This window comes from Onychomys torridus, chromosome 14 (assembly GCF_903995425.1).
Source record: "Onychomys torridus chromosome 14, mOncTor1.1, whole genome shotgun sequence".
In the NCBI taxonomy this organism is placed as follows: domain Eukaryota; kingdom Metazoa; phylum Chordata; class Mammalia; order Rodentia; family Cricetidae; genus Onychomys; species Onychomys torridus.
In genome coordinates, this window is record NC_050456.1 from 7340918 (window position 1) to 7357285 (window position 16368).

Genomic DNA, 16368 nt, shown 5'->3' on the forward strand with positions numbered 1-16368 from the left:
CTTGAGACTTAATTTATTCTTTATTAATTAATAGAACCAAGACCTATAACCAAATTTGTATAATCAAATTATGTAAATGCACATGCATTCAACATAAAATCTGAATAAATATTCTGTTCTAGATTGATCTGGGAATGGGATTAATAATTGGAGACCTCTTTTTCATGATTCCGCTTTCAATAGCTGATCATAGAATGGCACATAGATAAACCTATCAGTGATTGTGTTCTAAGAAACACCTCTTTCTTGTGTCAAACCTCGGGTAGGACGGACCGAGAAACCACTGAGCTGCACTCAGTCCCCCTTAATTGTGCTCTCTTCTGAGCGTGAGGGGAAGAGCTGTCTTTCATCCTGTTTGATGTCCTTCTCTACATTCATGCTTGTATTTATATTGTAAAGTTTCATTTAAAAAGCCAGTGAAATTGACTTGTGTTTCTAGGTTTAGAATTCTGTTTTTTTCCTAAACCGTGTGTTATGCCAAATTCCTATTTTCTATTCTGTTTCTAATGTCTTTTTAGGGATCCACAGCTGTGAAGTACAAACCTGGGGGAAAAAAAACAGCTTCAATGTTTCCATTCTACTCCCTATTTGAGTGTTTGTACTCAGTTCCAAGTAGTCTCTTCAAGGAGCTGGGAAGAGCTTTCTTAAGGTTGGCTGTCTAGCTCCTAAGAACCAGAGACAGGAAGGCTGAGGTACATTTGCATATTTAGGCAAGGAAGTTGTTTCCATCACTTTTCTACAGACTTGTCTAAGGAGGCCACAGAGTCAAACATCACCATCCTTTGAATAGATGTAACAGCAATCCAGAAGAGATACAGAATATATTGTGCCCATTCTGTTGTAGGTCACTTGCTAGTGTCCTTGGGTTTTAAAAGAAATGAGGAAACAGAAACTAATAAAAAACTGGATTTGTTTATAGTCTGGCTGTAACTTGGGAGAAAAATATTCTTAGATTCTGTCTTTCCTTTAGCGGGATTATAATTCTGTTGAAAAAATGCAGTCACAGCCAGGAAATATGCATATGCCAGTTTATCTGTGAAATAAGCTGTCAGAACATGAGGAGTGTCTTCCTGGGACCCACATTCCCACTTTGGAAACAGAACTTAAGTTTTCCATTCCTGGCCTGGAAGTCCTGGAGAAACTTCCCTTTAGAAGGGCCTGTTGTTTCAGGGGACCTATTTCAGTTTTAGGAACATAGAATCCGCCAGACCACTTTACACTTAGGATTTCGTGTTGAGAAATATTCTGTGATTATATGGGTTCCTCATTTTCACCCAACCTGCCCATATCTATTCTAAAATGTGTTCTTAAAGTTGTAAGTGATATGAAAGACGATTTAAGCTTCATTTAAAGAAACATTTTAAACGGAATAAAATACAACAACAATCTAAATTCAAAACTCTGACTTCAGAACTGTATACAATGCAAACTTATGTTTCCTTTTAGCATATCTGCAGATTTCCCTTGATATTTTTCTTTTAGACTGTATTTTTATGTGTCAGCAGACTCCCAAAATAACTCAATTATGGAGCTTGTATTAATCCACCCACATAATCTTATAAAAGGTTTGCAGATTTTCAGTCTTTTACCTCCAGGACACATGTTATAAATATGTCCAGACTCAATAATACATCCTGTACCTGACACAGACACATATAAAAGCAATAAAATAATTGCCTTCATTAAGAAACTATTTGTCATATATTGGGCATGTACAATACCATTAAGTGCTAACACCTCTGCAAGGTGGGTGTCTGTCACTCACTTTTCCTTCAGCTAAAGTAGGCTAAGTGATTTACTTTTTGCACGTGGAGATCATGGCTCAGAATTTGAATGGCAACCTAGGTCCAACTGATTAAAGCAGAAATCATGAGATTATTTCTCATGTAGAAATTTTGATCTCAAAATTTATTATTTAAAAGTTGTAGGACTGCAGAGCTGGAGAGAGAGCTCGTGGTTAAGAGCACTCACTGCTCTTCCAATAGGTCCTGAGTTCAATTCCCAGCCCCCACTGGGAGCTCCCAACTGCCTGATGAGCAGCTATACATGCAGACAGAGTAACCATATACATGAATAAATCTTTAAATATAAAGGTATATGGGGTTGGGGATTTAGCTCAGTGGTAGAACGTTTGCCAACAAGCGCAAGGCCCTGGGTTTGGTCCTCAGCCCCAGAAAAAAAACAGTTGTAGGAATGCTACAGTTTGAAACTAATCAATCATGATATTCAATTGGCTTTTAACTCTGCCTGGCATCTTCACCGAATGCCTTCACTGACACCACTTCCTCGTATTTTTGTATTTTTATTTTCATATTTTCCTGTTACTTCTTCCCTGACATTACTTTATAAGTCAATACTCTGCTGATTATTGGGACACATTACTGAGAAAACAGGAGTAATCCCCTAGCAAATTTTGATTTCCTAGAGACAAAATCTGTAGAATGTGCCTGTACCCATCCTTAAGAATATTTTCAGCTCTCATATGCTTTCTAGAACTAATCCCTCGGCTTTTTAATGACTTTGACAAACTAGTTACTTCAGCTCGCTCCAGAAATTCAAGGATAATAACTAATAAACTTAAAATTGTTTTTAACATTCTATTTTGGTAATTTCTACCAAGGTGATTAAATAAATAAATAAATGAATGAAAGTCTTAGCTGAATTTACATTCTTCTGTCTCACTTAAGTAAGAGTTGATGACGTTTGCAGTCCTCAGTTTAAACTCAGCTCCATTAACACAACCTTTTGCAGTCAGGCTTGCCTACCTTCAAACAAATTACTATGCTAAGATCACCACCACTGACTAGTATATTATAGGTCAATTGGACGCTCTAAACAATATTTTATTTAATTGTACAGCTGCTTTAGAAAAAAGTAACTTCTACCCTCTCTTTGGAAGGTGCTTTCTTCCTTTTTGGTACTCTTTTTTGATACCATATTTTTCTAGTTGTTTGTTAGAGGTGTGGTGGGGTATGCTGTGGGAGGTCTCAGCTGTTTGTTAAAGGTGTGGTGGGGTATGCTGTGGGAGGTCTCAGTTGTTTGTTAGAGGTGTGGTGGGGTATGCTGTGGGGGGTCTCAGTTGTTTGTTAGAGGTGTGGTGGGGTATGCTGTGGGAGGTCTCAGCTGTTTGTTAGAGGTGTGGTGGGGTATGCTGTGGGGGGTCTCAGCTGTTTGTTAGAGGTGTGGTGGGGTATGCTGTGGGAGGTCTCAGCTGTTTGTTAGAGGTGTGGTGGGGTATGCTGTGGGGGGTCTCAGCTGTTTGTTAGAGGTGTGGTGGGGTATATTGTGGGGGGTCTCACTTGTTAGAGGTGGGGTGGGGTATGCTGTGGGAGGTCTCAGCTGTTTGTTAGAGGTGTGGTGGGGTATGCTGTGGGGGGTCTCAGTTGTTAGAGGTGGGGTGGGGTATGCTGTGGGAGGTCTCAGCTGTTTGTTAGATGTGTGGTGGGGTATATTGTGGGGGATCTTAGTTGTTTGTTAGAGGTGTGGTGGGGCATGCTATAGGAGGCCTTTTAACCTGTGGAAACTCACTCATTACCAGTTTACCCAGATTCATCTCTTGGATGCTAAACTCTTGCACCAGGGGAATTAAATAATTCTTATTTGCCACTTTAATAACCTTGCTTACCTTTTCTCATCTTGCCCTATGCTTCCCACGCCTGCTTTATGTAAAGACTACACCCAGGATTGGTCTTTGACCTCTGGACTATGGTAATGAAGGAGATTGGTGACTGGTGACATGGCAAGATAAAGTGGAGAATTCATCGCCCTGCTTCCAGTGTGGCTAGTTTACTGAGAGGGTCATGTGTTCTTTCTCAAAATCAGGGCTTTTATCTCAGTCCATTGTATGCAGCTGTAGTAGGGTTTTTGAAGATGAATAATTTAAAATAAACAGGAGTTCATCTCCTTACAATTCTATAGGATAAGAAATCCAGTATAGGGTTGCTGAGATAGCTCATAGGGTAAAGACACTGGTCACCAAGTCTGACAACGTTTCATTTCTAAGACACATGTGGTAGAAGGATAGATCTGGTCACTATCTGTTGCCTTCTGACTTCTACACTTGTACCATGCCACACGTGTATGCCACTCATGTGTATACAACACACATGTGGGATAATAAACACAATATTTGAAGACAGGAATTCATAACGTAAATGTCATGGATCTTCGTGTTTGTTGTTTCTCATGGTGAAGGATAGAGGACAAAGAAGGCCATATCTGCCCTTTCACAAAGGTGCTAATCCACACAGGGTGGAGGAACTCACAGAGCCTAGTACCCCACCCTAAAATCCTACCTCTTTGTACTGTTGTGATGACAGTAGTGTTTTTGTGCAAGTTGGGGGGGTGGGGACAAGACTTTAAACTACCTGTCCATAGCTATCCTAGGTTTGCTATTCCTTCCAGGCACCAAGTCAGTAAGCTTTCAAGTATTGTTAGTGCAGACCCCTACTCAGTGCTTCATTAGCTTTCCTAAACCCAGCCAACACTTCTTAAATAATCCTGTCATTAAACTCGTGTTCAATTTAAGGATGCCATCCGCTTTGTACTGGCATCTTTTTCCAGGAAATACTGAGATGGGATTAAGAATGTAAAGACCAGAGGAAAGCATTCTGATAAAAGATAACAGAGGAGAAGAGCAAGCCAGGAACTTTCTGATTATCATCACATGTGACACCAGTAACTTGAGTGTTGAGGAAGCTTCCGGTTTAGGTCAGCTTCATTTCTCCATGTCCTATGATCTACTGTGTGCTGTCCTTAGCAACAGTATCTTAAAATTAATTTCTGATGGTCAACCAAAAACAATGGCAATGTTCTGTATTGTTTGGGGGCCTCTGGGACCTCCCCGACCAACCACTCACAGGAAGGTATCTCACATCTGGCATAGAGATGTATGTTTAGGAACCTAGGGCTTCTAGGAGGAGCATTATTTCCCCCAACCCCGCACACCCCTGCTCAAACTCTTTTTTAAATTGTATTTTAATGAACTTGCACAAGATTTACACATACATTTTCCCCACACCCTCCCCATTGCTCTACACTGCTTTCCCACTCTCTGTGGCTATAAACCCTGTGTTACAAGAAAAAGCAGACTGGCATGGCATATCCACTGGTATAATAGTGGTGTGAATTAGGTAACCACCCCCTTTATGATTGGATTTGAGGCATGATATATAGGAGAGAACTCATATATAGTAATGTACTTCTGACCAAGGGTACTTTCTAGATCCTAATCCTAAGGGACAATCTACTGACTAGACAAAGAATTCAACTGACTGTAAATACTGAGGTGACTAAGCAAAGTGTCATTTCTTCAGTAGTCTAGGCACTAAGAACTTATCAGTGTTCTAATCGATAACTCCATTATTATTATACATCCAATTAAACTCCATGGGTTACACTGAAAAGGAATGTGTATTTATGAGTTGGTTCTATTGGAAAAAACAAGGTCTAAATGGTAGAGGAGGGGAATAAGACAATGTAAATCAGGGTTAAATAGTACTAAAATTCATTATCTACGTGTATAAAACTAAAAAACAAAACAGCAAAAACAAATGTGTGAGAGAGGGAGAGACACACAGATAGATAGATGATAGATGGATGGATAGATAGATGATAGATGGATAGATAGATAGCTAGATGATAGATATAGATAGATGGATAGATAGATGATAGATGATAGATGGATGGATAGATAGATGATAGATGGATGGAGATAAATTGATAGACTATGTAGGGTTGGTTAAGAGTAGCCTCAGACTACAGCGATGATTTGAAAAAACAATTCTCAGCTAGCTTAATGTCGAGGGGAGCTTTGGAATCTGTGTGGACCCGTCAGGAATTCTCACTGGCCATAAGTGGCATCTATTTTCATCTTTTCTCATTGGCCTCTACCTGAACAATCCAACAATCCAAGTTGGCTTCTAAAGAGAGTAAAAAGTTGAGGCTGTCAGCTGGTTGCAGCCTTTGCAGTGGAACAGTGAACAGTTGAAGGCAGAGCTTGGCTTACAGCTTCTTTGCTAACACATACGGCACACGTTTTCATCTCCAGTCATTGTGAATCCTGGATAACATAGAAAATCCTACCTCATCAATCTTTTTAGTTCTACCATCTACCAGTATTTTTAATTAGGAATCTGATATTCATCACAAAGTTCATAATGATTAAAATCAAATTTGAAATGTTCTGCTCATATTAACCTGGTGTTATTCAAGTACTTAGGAATTCTTCAGCTTCTCTTTGTGTCTCCTAAATAATAAGTAATCTATCCACTATGAAATACTGTTTCAAATCTTCACATTATCTTAAGATTTCTTTTCACATTTAATTGTGTGTTTGTCTCTGAGTATGGTCATCTGTCTGTGCATGCTGGTGTCTGTGGAATTCAGGCATTGGCATCAGATCTCCTGGAGCTGGACTCACTGGTGTTGGCTAGCTGCCTAATGTGGGTGCTGCTGTGACCCAAATGTGGGTCCTCTGTAAGAGAGGTGCATGATCTCAACTGAAGAACCATTTCTCCAATCCCTCAAAAATGCATCTCAACCTCAATGTATTACCTACATCTGAACTGCCACTTCTTAGTTATACAGCTGTGAGCTGTCCCATATTGGACTAGCTTGCTAATTGATCTTCTCACTTTTAATACTTTGCTCTCATTTATACACTGAGTAGATGACTTCTTTATATATATATATATATATGTGTATATATATACACATATATATACATATATATATTAATCTCCCTCACATGGTTTGATGATTTACTTATAACACATCATATTATCTTTTTAAAAAAAGATTTATTTATTTATTATGTATACAGTGTTCTGCCTGCATGTCAGAAGAGGGCGCCAGATCTCACTACAGATGGTTGTGAGCCACCATGTAGGTGCTGGGAATTGAACTCAGGACCTCTGGAAGGGCAGTCAGCGCTCTTAACCTCTAAGCCATCTCTCCAGCCCCCATATTATCTTTAATAATATCTTCAATATCAAGTTTTACCCATTTTCCAAGTCTAACTCCTATGGCCTGGTATTTCTTGCTCACCAGAGTCTAATGCTATTGCTTCTTTAGAAATACCCTAAAACTTCTGAAAATAGGGTTATTATTGCTATGGTGGAACATGATAAGCAAAAGCAACTTGGGGAGGAAAGGGTTAATTTTTACAATGCCACCTCACTGTTCACCATTGAAGGAAGTCAGGGCAGAAACCCGGAGGCAAGAGCTGATGCAGAGGCCATGGAGGGGTGCTGCTTACTGGCTTGCTCCTCATAGACTTGCTTTGTCTGCTTTCCTATAGAAGAAAGGACCTTCAGCCCAGGGATAGCACCACCACTCCCACATTAATGACTAATTAAAAAAAACAAGCCTACAGCTCTGTCTACAACCCTGCCTTAAAGAAGCGTTTTCTCAACTGAGGCATCTTCATCTCCACTGACTAGCGTGTGTCAAGTTATGTGAATAATTGTAAACCTTTATCACTTAGATTGTAGAATCCTTTTGTTGCTTTTGGAAAACTGCAAACTAAATCAAACTATACCTTTTCTTCCATATAAAATATTATTGCCTTTTTAAAAATGTGACTTAGCATAGTTTCTAATCATTTACTAAGGCAGTTGGTTTACTTAATTTAGGTCCTTCACCTAAAGAAATCTGGGAGCCCAAGTGTCATATCTAATTGGCATATTACTGAATTCTCATTGTTTAGCATAGTGCCTACCTGCTGTCAAGCCTCAAATTTAGACTTCTCAGAGTTAAATGAATAAGGATTTATAAATTAAATCATTGATAGTCTGTTTGGCTTGCCACTGCTTAAATTGGACAAACTGTGGGAATTACATGCTCTTGAATCTTTACTCATTTCTTTTTTTTTTTTTTTTTTTTTTTCATTTTCTTTCCCCTCAGACAAGGAGTTTATGGTTCTTGAGATCCTGGCAGTAGTTTCCATCCTTGTAACACTTTAAATTTGTATGTGCGTGTTCTTTTTCAATTCCCCAGGATGTCTTAAGATTCACTGAATCTTATTCAGTGATTAGAGTCATGACATGCTGACTTCATATAATTATTAAAAACCCACACTGGCCGACAAACTGCATATTCTTTTATCTAGATATTACTTGATTTTTTTTTCTCGTGAGGACATTGAGTCCTTCCTGCAATATGGAGATTGTTTTTCATCCTAGGTGCAATGGGCCAAATAGCTTTCTTCAGCTCCTCCAATGTAATTATTTCCTGCCACTAACTAAGCAAAGTGGCACATCTGTTGACTAGATGAGAAAGCCAGAATTAGACTGCTTTCCAAAAGCCAGCACAGTGGTTCCCTCCTGGCATTCATTTCATGTGCCTAAAGAAAGCCGTCTGCAGGGGAACGGAAATCTGTGAACACACCATGGGGATTCCCAATTGAATACTGTCACATTCTTTCTAACCATTTGTGAAGAGGCAGAGACTGTGAGAAAGTGCTGCTGTGATTTTCAACACCTTCTGTGTCATGAAGCGTAGCTGTGTCTCTGGAGCTGATATTATCCAAGCTGCATTTATCTTTTCATGGGCTTGATGTATTGGTTCATCTAGTTATGAGTTTTAAATGAACATCATTTTTCTGCCTGCACACCACTAATTAAAACTAAGAAACTGAAGTTTAAAGTGACCTATGACCTGAGCTGCTTGTACTGTGTGCTCAGCATGACTACCCTTGTTGTTCGGTCTGAAATTGTACATTCATAGACAGCATCACCCCTGAATTTGTTGAAATACAATGTTTTACCACCTAATATTTAACTTACACTATTTAATATTTGCCTCCTCATAATAGAATTAAGGGCAACAACACGAGTTGTCTTGTGACTTGTACGTTACTAGACATCATAATTGATTAGTTATCATTTTGGCAATTTGTCAGACTGGCAAAACTTCAGGTCATGAATATCTAAGTACAACAGGGGAATTTGGAAATGTATGCTAAGCATCAGAGTTCATCTTCTCCATGTTTGGCTCTTTGCTGTGTCTCCATTGACCACAATGTTGGGTAACAGAGACTCCACAAACTGATTTAGAATAAATTAATGAATTATCATCATCACAAGAGATTCGGGAGTTATAGAGATCAGAAATGGATCTGCCCATTTTACCTGTGATATTTTAAAATTGGTTGATGTATATTAATTGTACATATGTGTGATAGTCTTGGTATGTCTTTACATTTAACTCTTTTTTTTCATTTTTTTAATATATTTGTGTTTTAATTTTACACATCAGCCATGGGTTCCCCTGTCCTTCCCCCTCCCGCCCCCACCTTCCCCCCAGCCCCTCCCCTCCATTCCCATCTCCTCCAGGGCCAAGACTCCCCTGGGGATTCATTTAAACCTGGTAGATTCAGTACAGGCAGGTCCAGTCCCCTCCTTCCAGGCTGAGCAAAGTGTCCCTGTGTAAGCCCAAGGTTCCAAACAGCCAGCTCATGCACTAAGGACAGGTTCTGGTCCCACAGCCTGGGTGCCTCCCAAACAGTTCAAGCTATTCAATTGTCTCACTTATCCAGAGGGCCTGATCCAGTTGGGGGCTCCACAGCCATTGGTTCATAATTCATGTGCTTCCATTCGATTGGCTCTTTATACCTGTGCTTTTGCAATCTGGGTCTCAACAATTCATGCTCTTACAGTCCCTCCTCTTTCATGACAATTGGACTCCTGGAGCTCCACCTGGGGCCTAGCTGAGGATCTCTGTATCCACTCCCATCAGTTATTGGATGAGAGTTCCAACACGACCGTTAGGGTGTTTGGCCATCTGATCACCAGACTAGGTCAGATCAGGCTTTCTCTGGACCATTGCCAGCAGTCTACAGAGGATGTATCATTGTGGATTTCTGGGGACCTCTCCAGCACTCTGCCTCTTCCTGTTCTCATGTGGTCTTCATTTATCATGGTCTGTTATTCCTTGTTCTCCCTTTCTGTTCTTGATCCAGCTGGGATCTCCTACTCCCCTAAGCTTTCTTTTAACATTAACATTAACATTTTACATTTAATTCTTTAATAAAGGGACATCACTAGTTTGTGGAAGCAACAAGAAATCTGGCTAGTGAGTCAGGCTCACACAGGAACATGTGTCCAACTATTTTTGTAATGATTTAGTTCTAAATATTTTTACCCTCTCCTTCACCTACTGCACTCAACATGTAAAACCCCAGGAAAGAGCATGTAATGAGGCAATGTGACTGAATCATGGGTATCCCTCTGGATAAGGAGGACAGAGTGCATCATTTTACCCAACTGCAGGGGGGCTGGAGAGCAGCAAAGAGTCTGGGTGAAACCAGTGTTGATGATGAAATCAACAGACAGAAACAGATGGAGACACAGGTCTATCCATTAGGTGTGTCCTGACTGATTTAAAAGAGCTTGGCCATTTGTTAACACATCTGGATTGCTCTGTTTTTCTCACCAATTAACAAACTACTGTCTTGCAAAAAAGGCATCAAAAATAAAATAATGAATTCTTGTTGTCGTGTGCTATATTTTTGTTTGTTTGTTTCTTCTCAGTCTTGCTATAGGTAGTGTGGGTTTTACTAGTTGTACCTGTTTTTATAAATCTTCTAATATGTACTTTTAGAGATAAAGTAATTCTTCTCAGGCTGCAGTTTCTAAAGACTCTAATGCCAGACTGGTTGAGTACTGAGCAATTGATTACAGTCTCTGATAAAGCACCGAAACCAGATGGAGTTCGCTTCTTGTCTTTATGAATTTGCCAGTGAATCTAAGCTTGTGACAAGTTGGAGATTTATTTTAAAATGTGAGTCACACTAGAGTCATCCACTCTCATTAAGGAAGTCTTTCAGACATTTGGAATTACTTTGATTTGGCACCTTTATTGAAATCTTTAAAGAATATAAAACTAAAAGTATTCTCTAATTTCATTGCTGCATAGCAATTATATAGGACCCCCAAAACTGACTTGTATGATGGTAGATATATATTTTAGTTCTGAGTACCATTCAAGTACACTATTAGAAATCTAGTATATAATTAGCAAATTATATACGATTTCCAATCTCTTTAGTAAGTTGGGTCTAGATTCTGTTTTTAGTACTGCTTGGAGATTTTAAAAATGATGCGTTCAAATCATAAAAACAATGTTCCATCTATCCTTGGTATGTGGATTTTATAAAACTGGACACAAATAAATTTACTTTGGTCAGCATACTTTGACTAAGCAAAACGTTCTTCACATTTTGTACTCTTAGTTACACGTATTTATGTGATGTGGTTTTAGAGAAAGAACATGGAATGCTATTAAAGAATGAAGAGGCAATTAAAGATTGAAAATAAGGAAACTAAAACACATAATGTATTAGTTAGGACAGATGACCCTACCATTTCTCTTTATCGTTTTCTCCTTGTCATTTTTCTGTATTCAATAGTGCTAATCTTTTGATCTTCGTGTTTTTCTTTTCACAGTATTTGAACACAGTATTGAAACTACAAACATCCACATCAGGTTCATGTGGTCAGATTGGATATTCTGAAAGCCTCAGGTAGTTCATCATGAAACACACCGTGATGAAACACGCCGTGTAGAATCTTTGAAGAATAGTGCTCTGCCCAACACCTGGATAAGGAATCTCTCTTCTGGTCTGGAAGGCCCTCCTCACGTACACCATGACAAACCAGGAGAAATGGGCCCATCTCAGCCCCTCAGAATTTTCCCAACTTCAGAAATATGCTGAGTGTAAGTATTCATATTGACGATATGATCTAATTTGACATTTTTGTTAAACAGGGTATGATTCATTATAAGAACAGATCGCAGATCCTGTTTGTCCCATGGACAGATAGATGCAGGTATATCTCTTATATTCATAAGTAGGTCAATTTAGAACTGCCTTTTAACATGAAAATTTAAAAAAGAAGAGATAAATTAAATCACCTATCAATTAAAAAAAAAAAAAAACTGGGACATCAGATATAAAACTGAGCCTGGTAAACACTGCTAGTAATAGAAATAAAGGGAAGGATCCAGACAGGGGGTTATTTTATTATTTTTGGTGGTGGTGGTGTTTCCATTTGCTTTCTGTGAACCTATCCAAAAGAACCAAGAGAAGGGATCTTGAATGCATTGTGTTCCACAGTGGTACCTAATCTCAACAATAAATTCCAAAGGAAGAGAAGATGTGAGGAATTTAAGCAAATATGTTTAATTAGTTCTTCAAATTATAGATCAAGATAGTTCACTGAACAGTAAGGTAGTTCAGGATAAGTTTCATTATGTGTGTACAGTAAGAATTTATCAGCCGGGCGGTGGTGGTGCATGCCTGTAATCCCAGCACTCAGGAGGCAGAGGCAGATGGATCTCTGTGAGTTCGAGCCCAGCCTGGTCTACAAAGCGAGTTCCAGGACAGCCTCCAAAGCTACAGAGAAACCCTGTCTCAAAAAACAAACAAACAAACAAACAAAAAAGAATTTATGTATAAGAATTTATTTTTTTCTTTTTTGGTTTTTCGAGACAGGGTTTCCCTGTGTAGCTTTGCGCCTTTCCTGGATCTCACTCTCTAGACCAGGCTGCCCTCGAACTCACAAAGATCTGCCTGCCTCTGCCTCCCAAGTGCTGGGATTAAAGGCGTGCGCCACCACTGCTCAGCTTATGCTCTCCTTCAACTTGGTATGCCAGACTTCGTTGACTACCATGGGAGGCCTTACCCACTCTGAGGAGTGGATGGGGGTAGAGTGGGAGGGAGGTGAGGAGGTGGGAGAAGGGGAGGGAGGGGGAACTGGGGTTGGTATGTAAAATGAAAAAAAAATTTAATAAATAAATGTATTTTTAAAAAAGAATTTTATCAGATGACAAATTGATGGTCAATTGTGATCTCTGAAAAAAACTAGTTGAGATGTTATGATCATCAAATTTGCTGTTCCTTCTCAAATCAAGATAACAAGAGAAATGGTATTTATTCCTCCAGGAGTTTCCTAGGTAGTTAAGAAGCAATGTGTATCATGATTAGAATGCATTCTTGCATAATAAATTGCCATTATCAAAAGTGACTGAAAATAAACTCATCATGTAAAGATTACAAGTCATATAATTCTCTCAATATTCAGTACATGCCATTAGCTTAGAGACCAGAGTTTTCATCTTACAGTTTAACATTACATTAGGAATGAATATTCCTTAACAGTCTATCAGAGAAATAGCATATTGTACTAACATTCTTAATATTTATTTTTTTAATCTTTCAACAATGAATTGTTATTTTAAATGCTTTAATGAGTAGTTTTTTAAATAAGTTGTCGATCATAGTTAAACTTGAAACAAGTTAAGACTATGCATGTCAAATATTAAATAAGTGTTTTGTGTGCTTTGAGGGAATAGGGTATGGCTATGGGATATTTGAGAAGATTGAATGATCTCCTGAAACCCTTCCCATAGCAAAATTAAATCCAAATTGAACCCAGAGAAAATGACAAAGATCATCTTCTCATTTCTTACCTGATTATGGATTCTCTCCCACGTTATTGCAATAGAACTTGTAACTATGATACTTCTCTAGACCTCCTGGCTGCTTTCCCAATGGACAAAGGATGATCAGGGTAAACCTGTGAAAGCATGCCCTGTAAGGCAGCCAGTACCCCTGAAGGCGTGTGTTCAAATCCTAATCCAGAACCCCTGAAGGCATGTGTTCAATCCTAATCCAGCACCCCTGAAGGCGTGTATTCAAATCCTAATTCTGTACCTGACATTGGATAACTTTCCTAACATCTCTCTATATTATTTTTTGTACCTTTAACAATAAAATTATGAAAATAAGGAGGGTAATCACTATTACACATATCAAATTGAATAAGTTATGTTAGAGAAGTAAGCAGAATGCCTGGAAAATTGTTACTGCTAAAACTCTTTGCAATCACTGTATTAACATAGAGTAAATATGCTGTGTTGGCCACTTGAACTTATTGTTTGTAATCAGGCAGAAAAGTCCCACCTTTGGGAGCATGAAGAGTCAGTGTCCTTTTAATCTTCTGTGAGATGAGAGAGAGCCTGCTCACAAGGTAAATGCCCCAGTGCAATTGGCTGCCTTAGTTCTGTGCTGTCCCCACACATGCTGAAGACAGCTAATGTGGAGCCTGCTGTGGCTGCCTGTGGCATGCTGTGACCAGGCTCCTGTTTAGGGTTGCAGGCTGAGTCACTCCATGGGAAGCATTTTCATTGAGATGTGGGAGGGTAGTCTAATTTCTGTCTCCACACTTTATATAAAGTCATCCGAACTGTTGTTACAAGACAGAGTGCTTACTCCTGCTGTGTATAGAATCGAGCTTATCTCTTATGGCTTACTACATACTTCCTGCTGTGGTTTCAGGGCCCAGCAAAGGGTTAGGAGACTCCAAGTTTTGTCTTGAGTAGGAATGTCTTCTGAATACATGAGACACGATATTTCCAAATGGTTCATTATCTGCCTGCTGTCATTTTGGATTAGGCTTTCTGTTTGCAGAGTAGAAAGTGTGTTCTACTGCATGTGAATTATTTTTGTTATGGGAGGAACATTTCCAAACATTCATAAATGTCATACTGTTTATAGCAGCTGGCAGTGTAGATACTTGCAAAATTATGGTGAATTGGAGACTAGGGTGCCTAATACTCAGATTCAGGTTATAATTTCTTCCAGTAAGAGAGGTATTCAGATTGATTCCATGGGAAAAACCTTCAGCTTTATAAGCAAACTTTTTTTTTAACTTGTTTTGAGAAAAGGTTCCATGTATCCTAGGCTGCCCTCAAATTCTAGATATAGCAAAGAATAAAATTGAACTTCTGACCCTCTGGCTCTACCTCCTGAATGCTGGGATTGCAGAGCTGTGCTGTCATGGCCGCTTTAAGATATACTGGGTATAGCATCCAAAGATTCCCACATGGAAAGCAAACACTCTACCAGCTAGAGTGTATACCCAGCCCCCAAACTAATAGTTGATAGCATTAACTCTTTCTTATCTAAGTCTTCTTAGTGCTATTATAACTAAATGTAATACAGTCATATCTTAGTAAATAAAAATACAAAGTAAGCACAGTCAGGATATAAAATGGTGGGAAAGATTCATTATCTAATGTAGCCATGGACAACTTATGAGCCATTTCCTAAGCAATGACTTCCCCAAACAAAGGGAACATGGGGATTATGTTCAATAATCCTATATGTGCAGGCTGATCCAGTCCTGAATATGCTCAACTTAAGACCATGGACATAAAAGTGGTGGACAGGAATGTTTCTGGGCACAGTCAACATGTAACATAAAATTTTAGCTGACAACAAATGAAAGGATACTTTGAAGGCCCATCAACACAAGAACCTGCCCCTGAAGATGCCTGTCTCACTTACTGTCTAACAGTATAACCTGGGAAGTTGTGCAAGAAATTTGTTGCTTTCACAAATATGTGAACAAACATGTTAATGAATAAAATCTTTATTTGTGGCTTGTTTTCAATGTAACACAATGACAGCCAAGAAAGTAGTAGGAGAAAGAGACAAAGAAAAAGATATAGATAGATGATAGATGATAAATGATAGATAGATAGATAGATAGATAGATAGATAGACAGATAGATAGATAGACAGACAGCAGACAGGACCAAGTGACTGCCTCACATAGCAGGCACTCTCACTTCCCTCCTTTATTCTATCCTGAATCCCAGTCGACCTGATTTTCAAAATAATCAAGCTGACAAAATTAAACATCACAGAATGTGACATAAAGTATAAGATTTTCATCCTTTTCAATTAAAAAACATAGACTTCCACTTTGGAATATTTTTATTGTAGGGCTTAATAAAGCATTCATCATCATAAATAACTGATGTTTTTTGCCCTACTGTGAACAATTTATAAGCATTATCTCATCAAAGTTATAATAATCCTGAGTGGAAAATAAATAATCTTCTCTGAGGATTCATCTTTCTGGAAAGTAGGTGGTTGGGATCTTCAGCAGGGTAAATGACAAGATCAAAATGATAGTTGTTTGTCTATTTTTCTTATATATAATGTTGCAAAAAATAGATCAATCTAAAATCCACTATCCACAGTTATCATCTACACTTTTTTTTTCTTTTTATTTTATATCCAAGACAGTGAAAAAATGGTGTAGCTACTAACTAGAGTTTTGGCTCCAATGTTACCAGAATCTGAGGTTAATGGCTGTCACCTGGGAAGAAACATTTATTCAAGACCAGTCCTGAGGAAAATTAAAGAGACCTTCTATCCCAAATTTCCATTCTGAATATCTCTTGAGATTTGAATGGTTTTATAGGACATGGGGAATTAGAGTGACATAGAAAGCCCCCATTGTAGATGAATTTCTAAACAGTATTATTAAATGAGAAACACAGGGCCAAATACAA

At 38.6% G+C, this 16368-nt stretch overlaps 1 protein-coding gene across 5 annotated transcripts in view; it reads left to right on the plus strand.

Annotated features, from left to right (window-relative positions):
* The window catches only part of Dgkb (diacylglycerol kinase beta), a 700455-nt gene that overhangs the window by 70820 nt on the left and 613267 nt on the right, over positions 1-16368 (plus strand). For all 5 annotated transcript variants that reach the window (XM_036205893.1, XM_036205892.1, XM_036205894.1 and 2 more), the window contains exon 2: positions 11448-11718. In XM_036205893.1, coding sequence (XP_036061786.1) covers positions 11649-11718 — 70 coding nt within the window. In that variant the 5' untranslated portion in view covers positions 11448-11648. The remainder of the gene's footprint in view (positions 1-11447; positions 11719-16368) is intronic.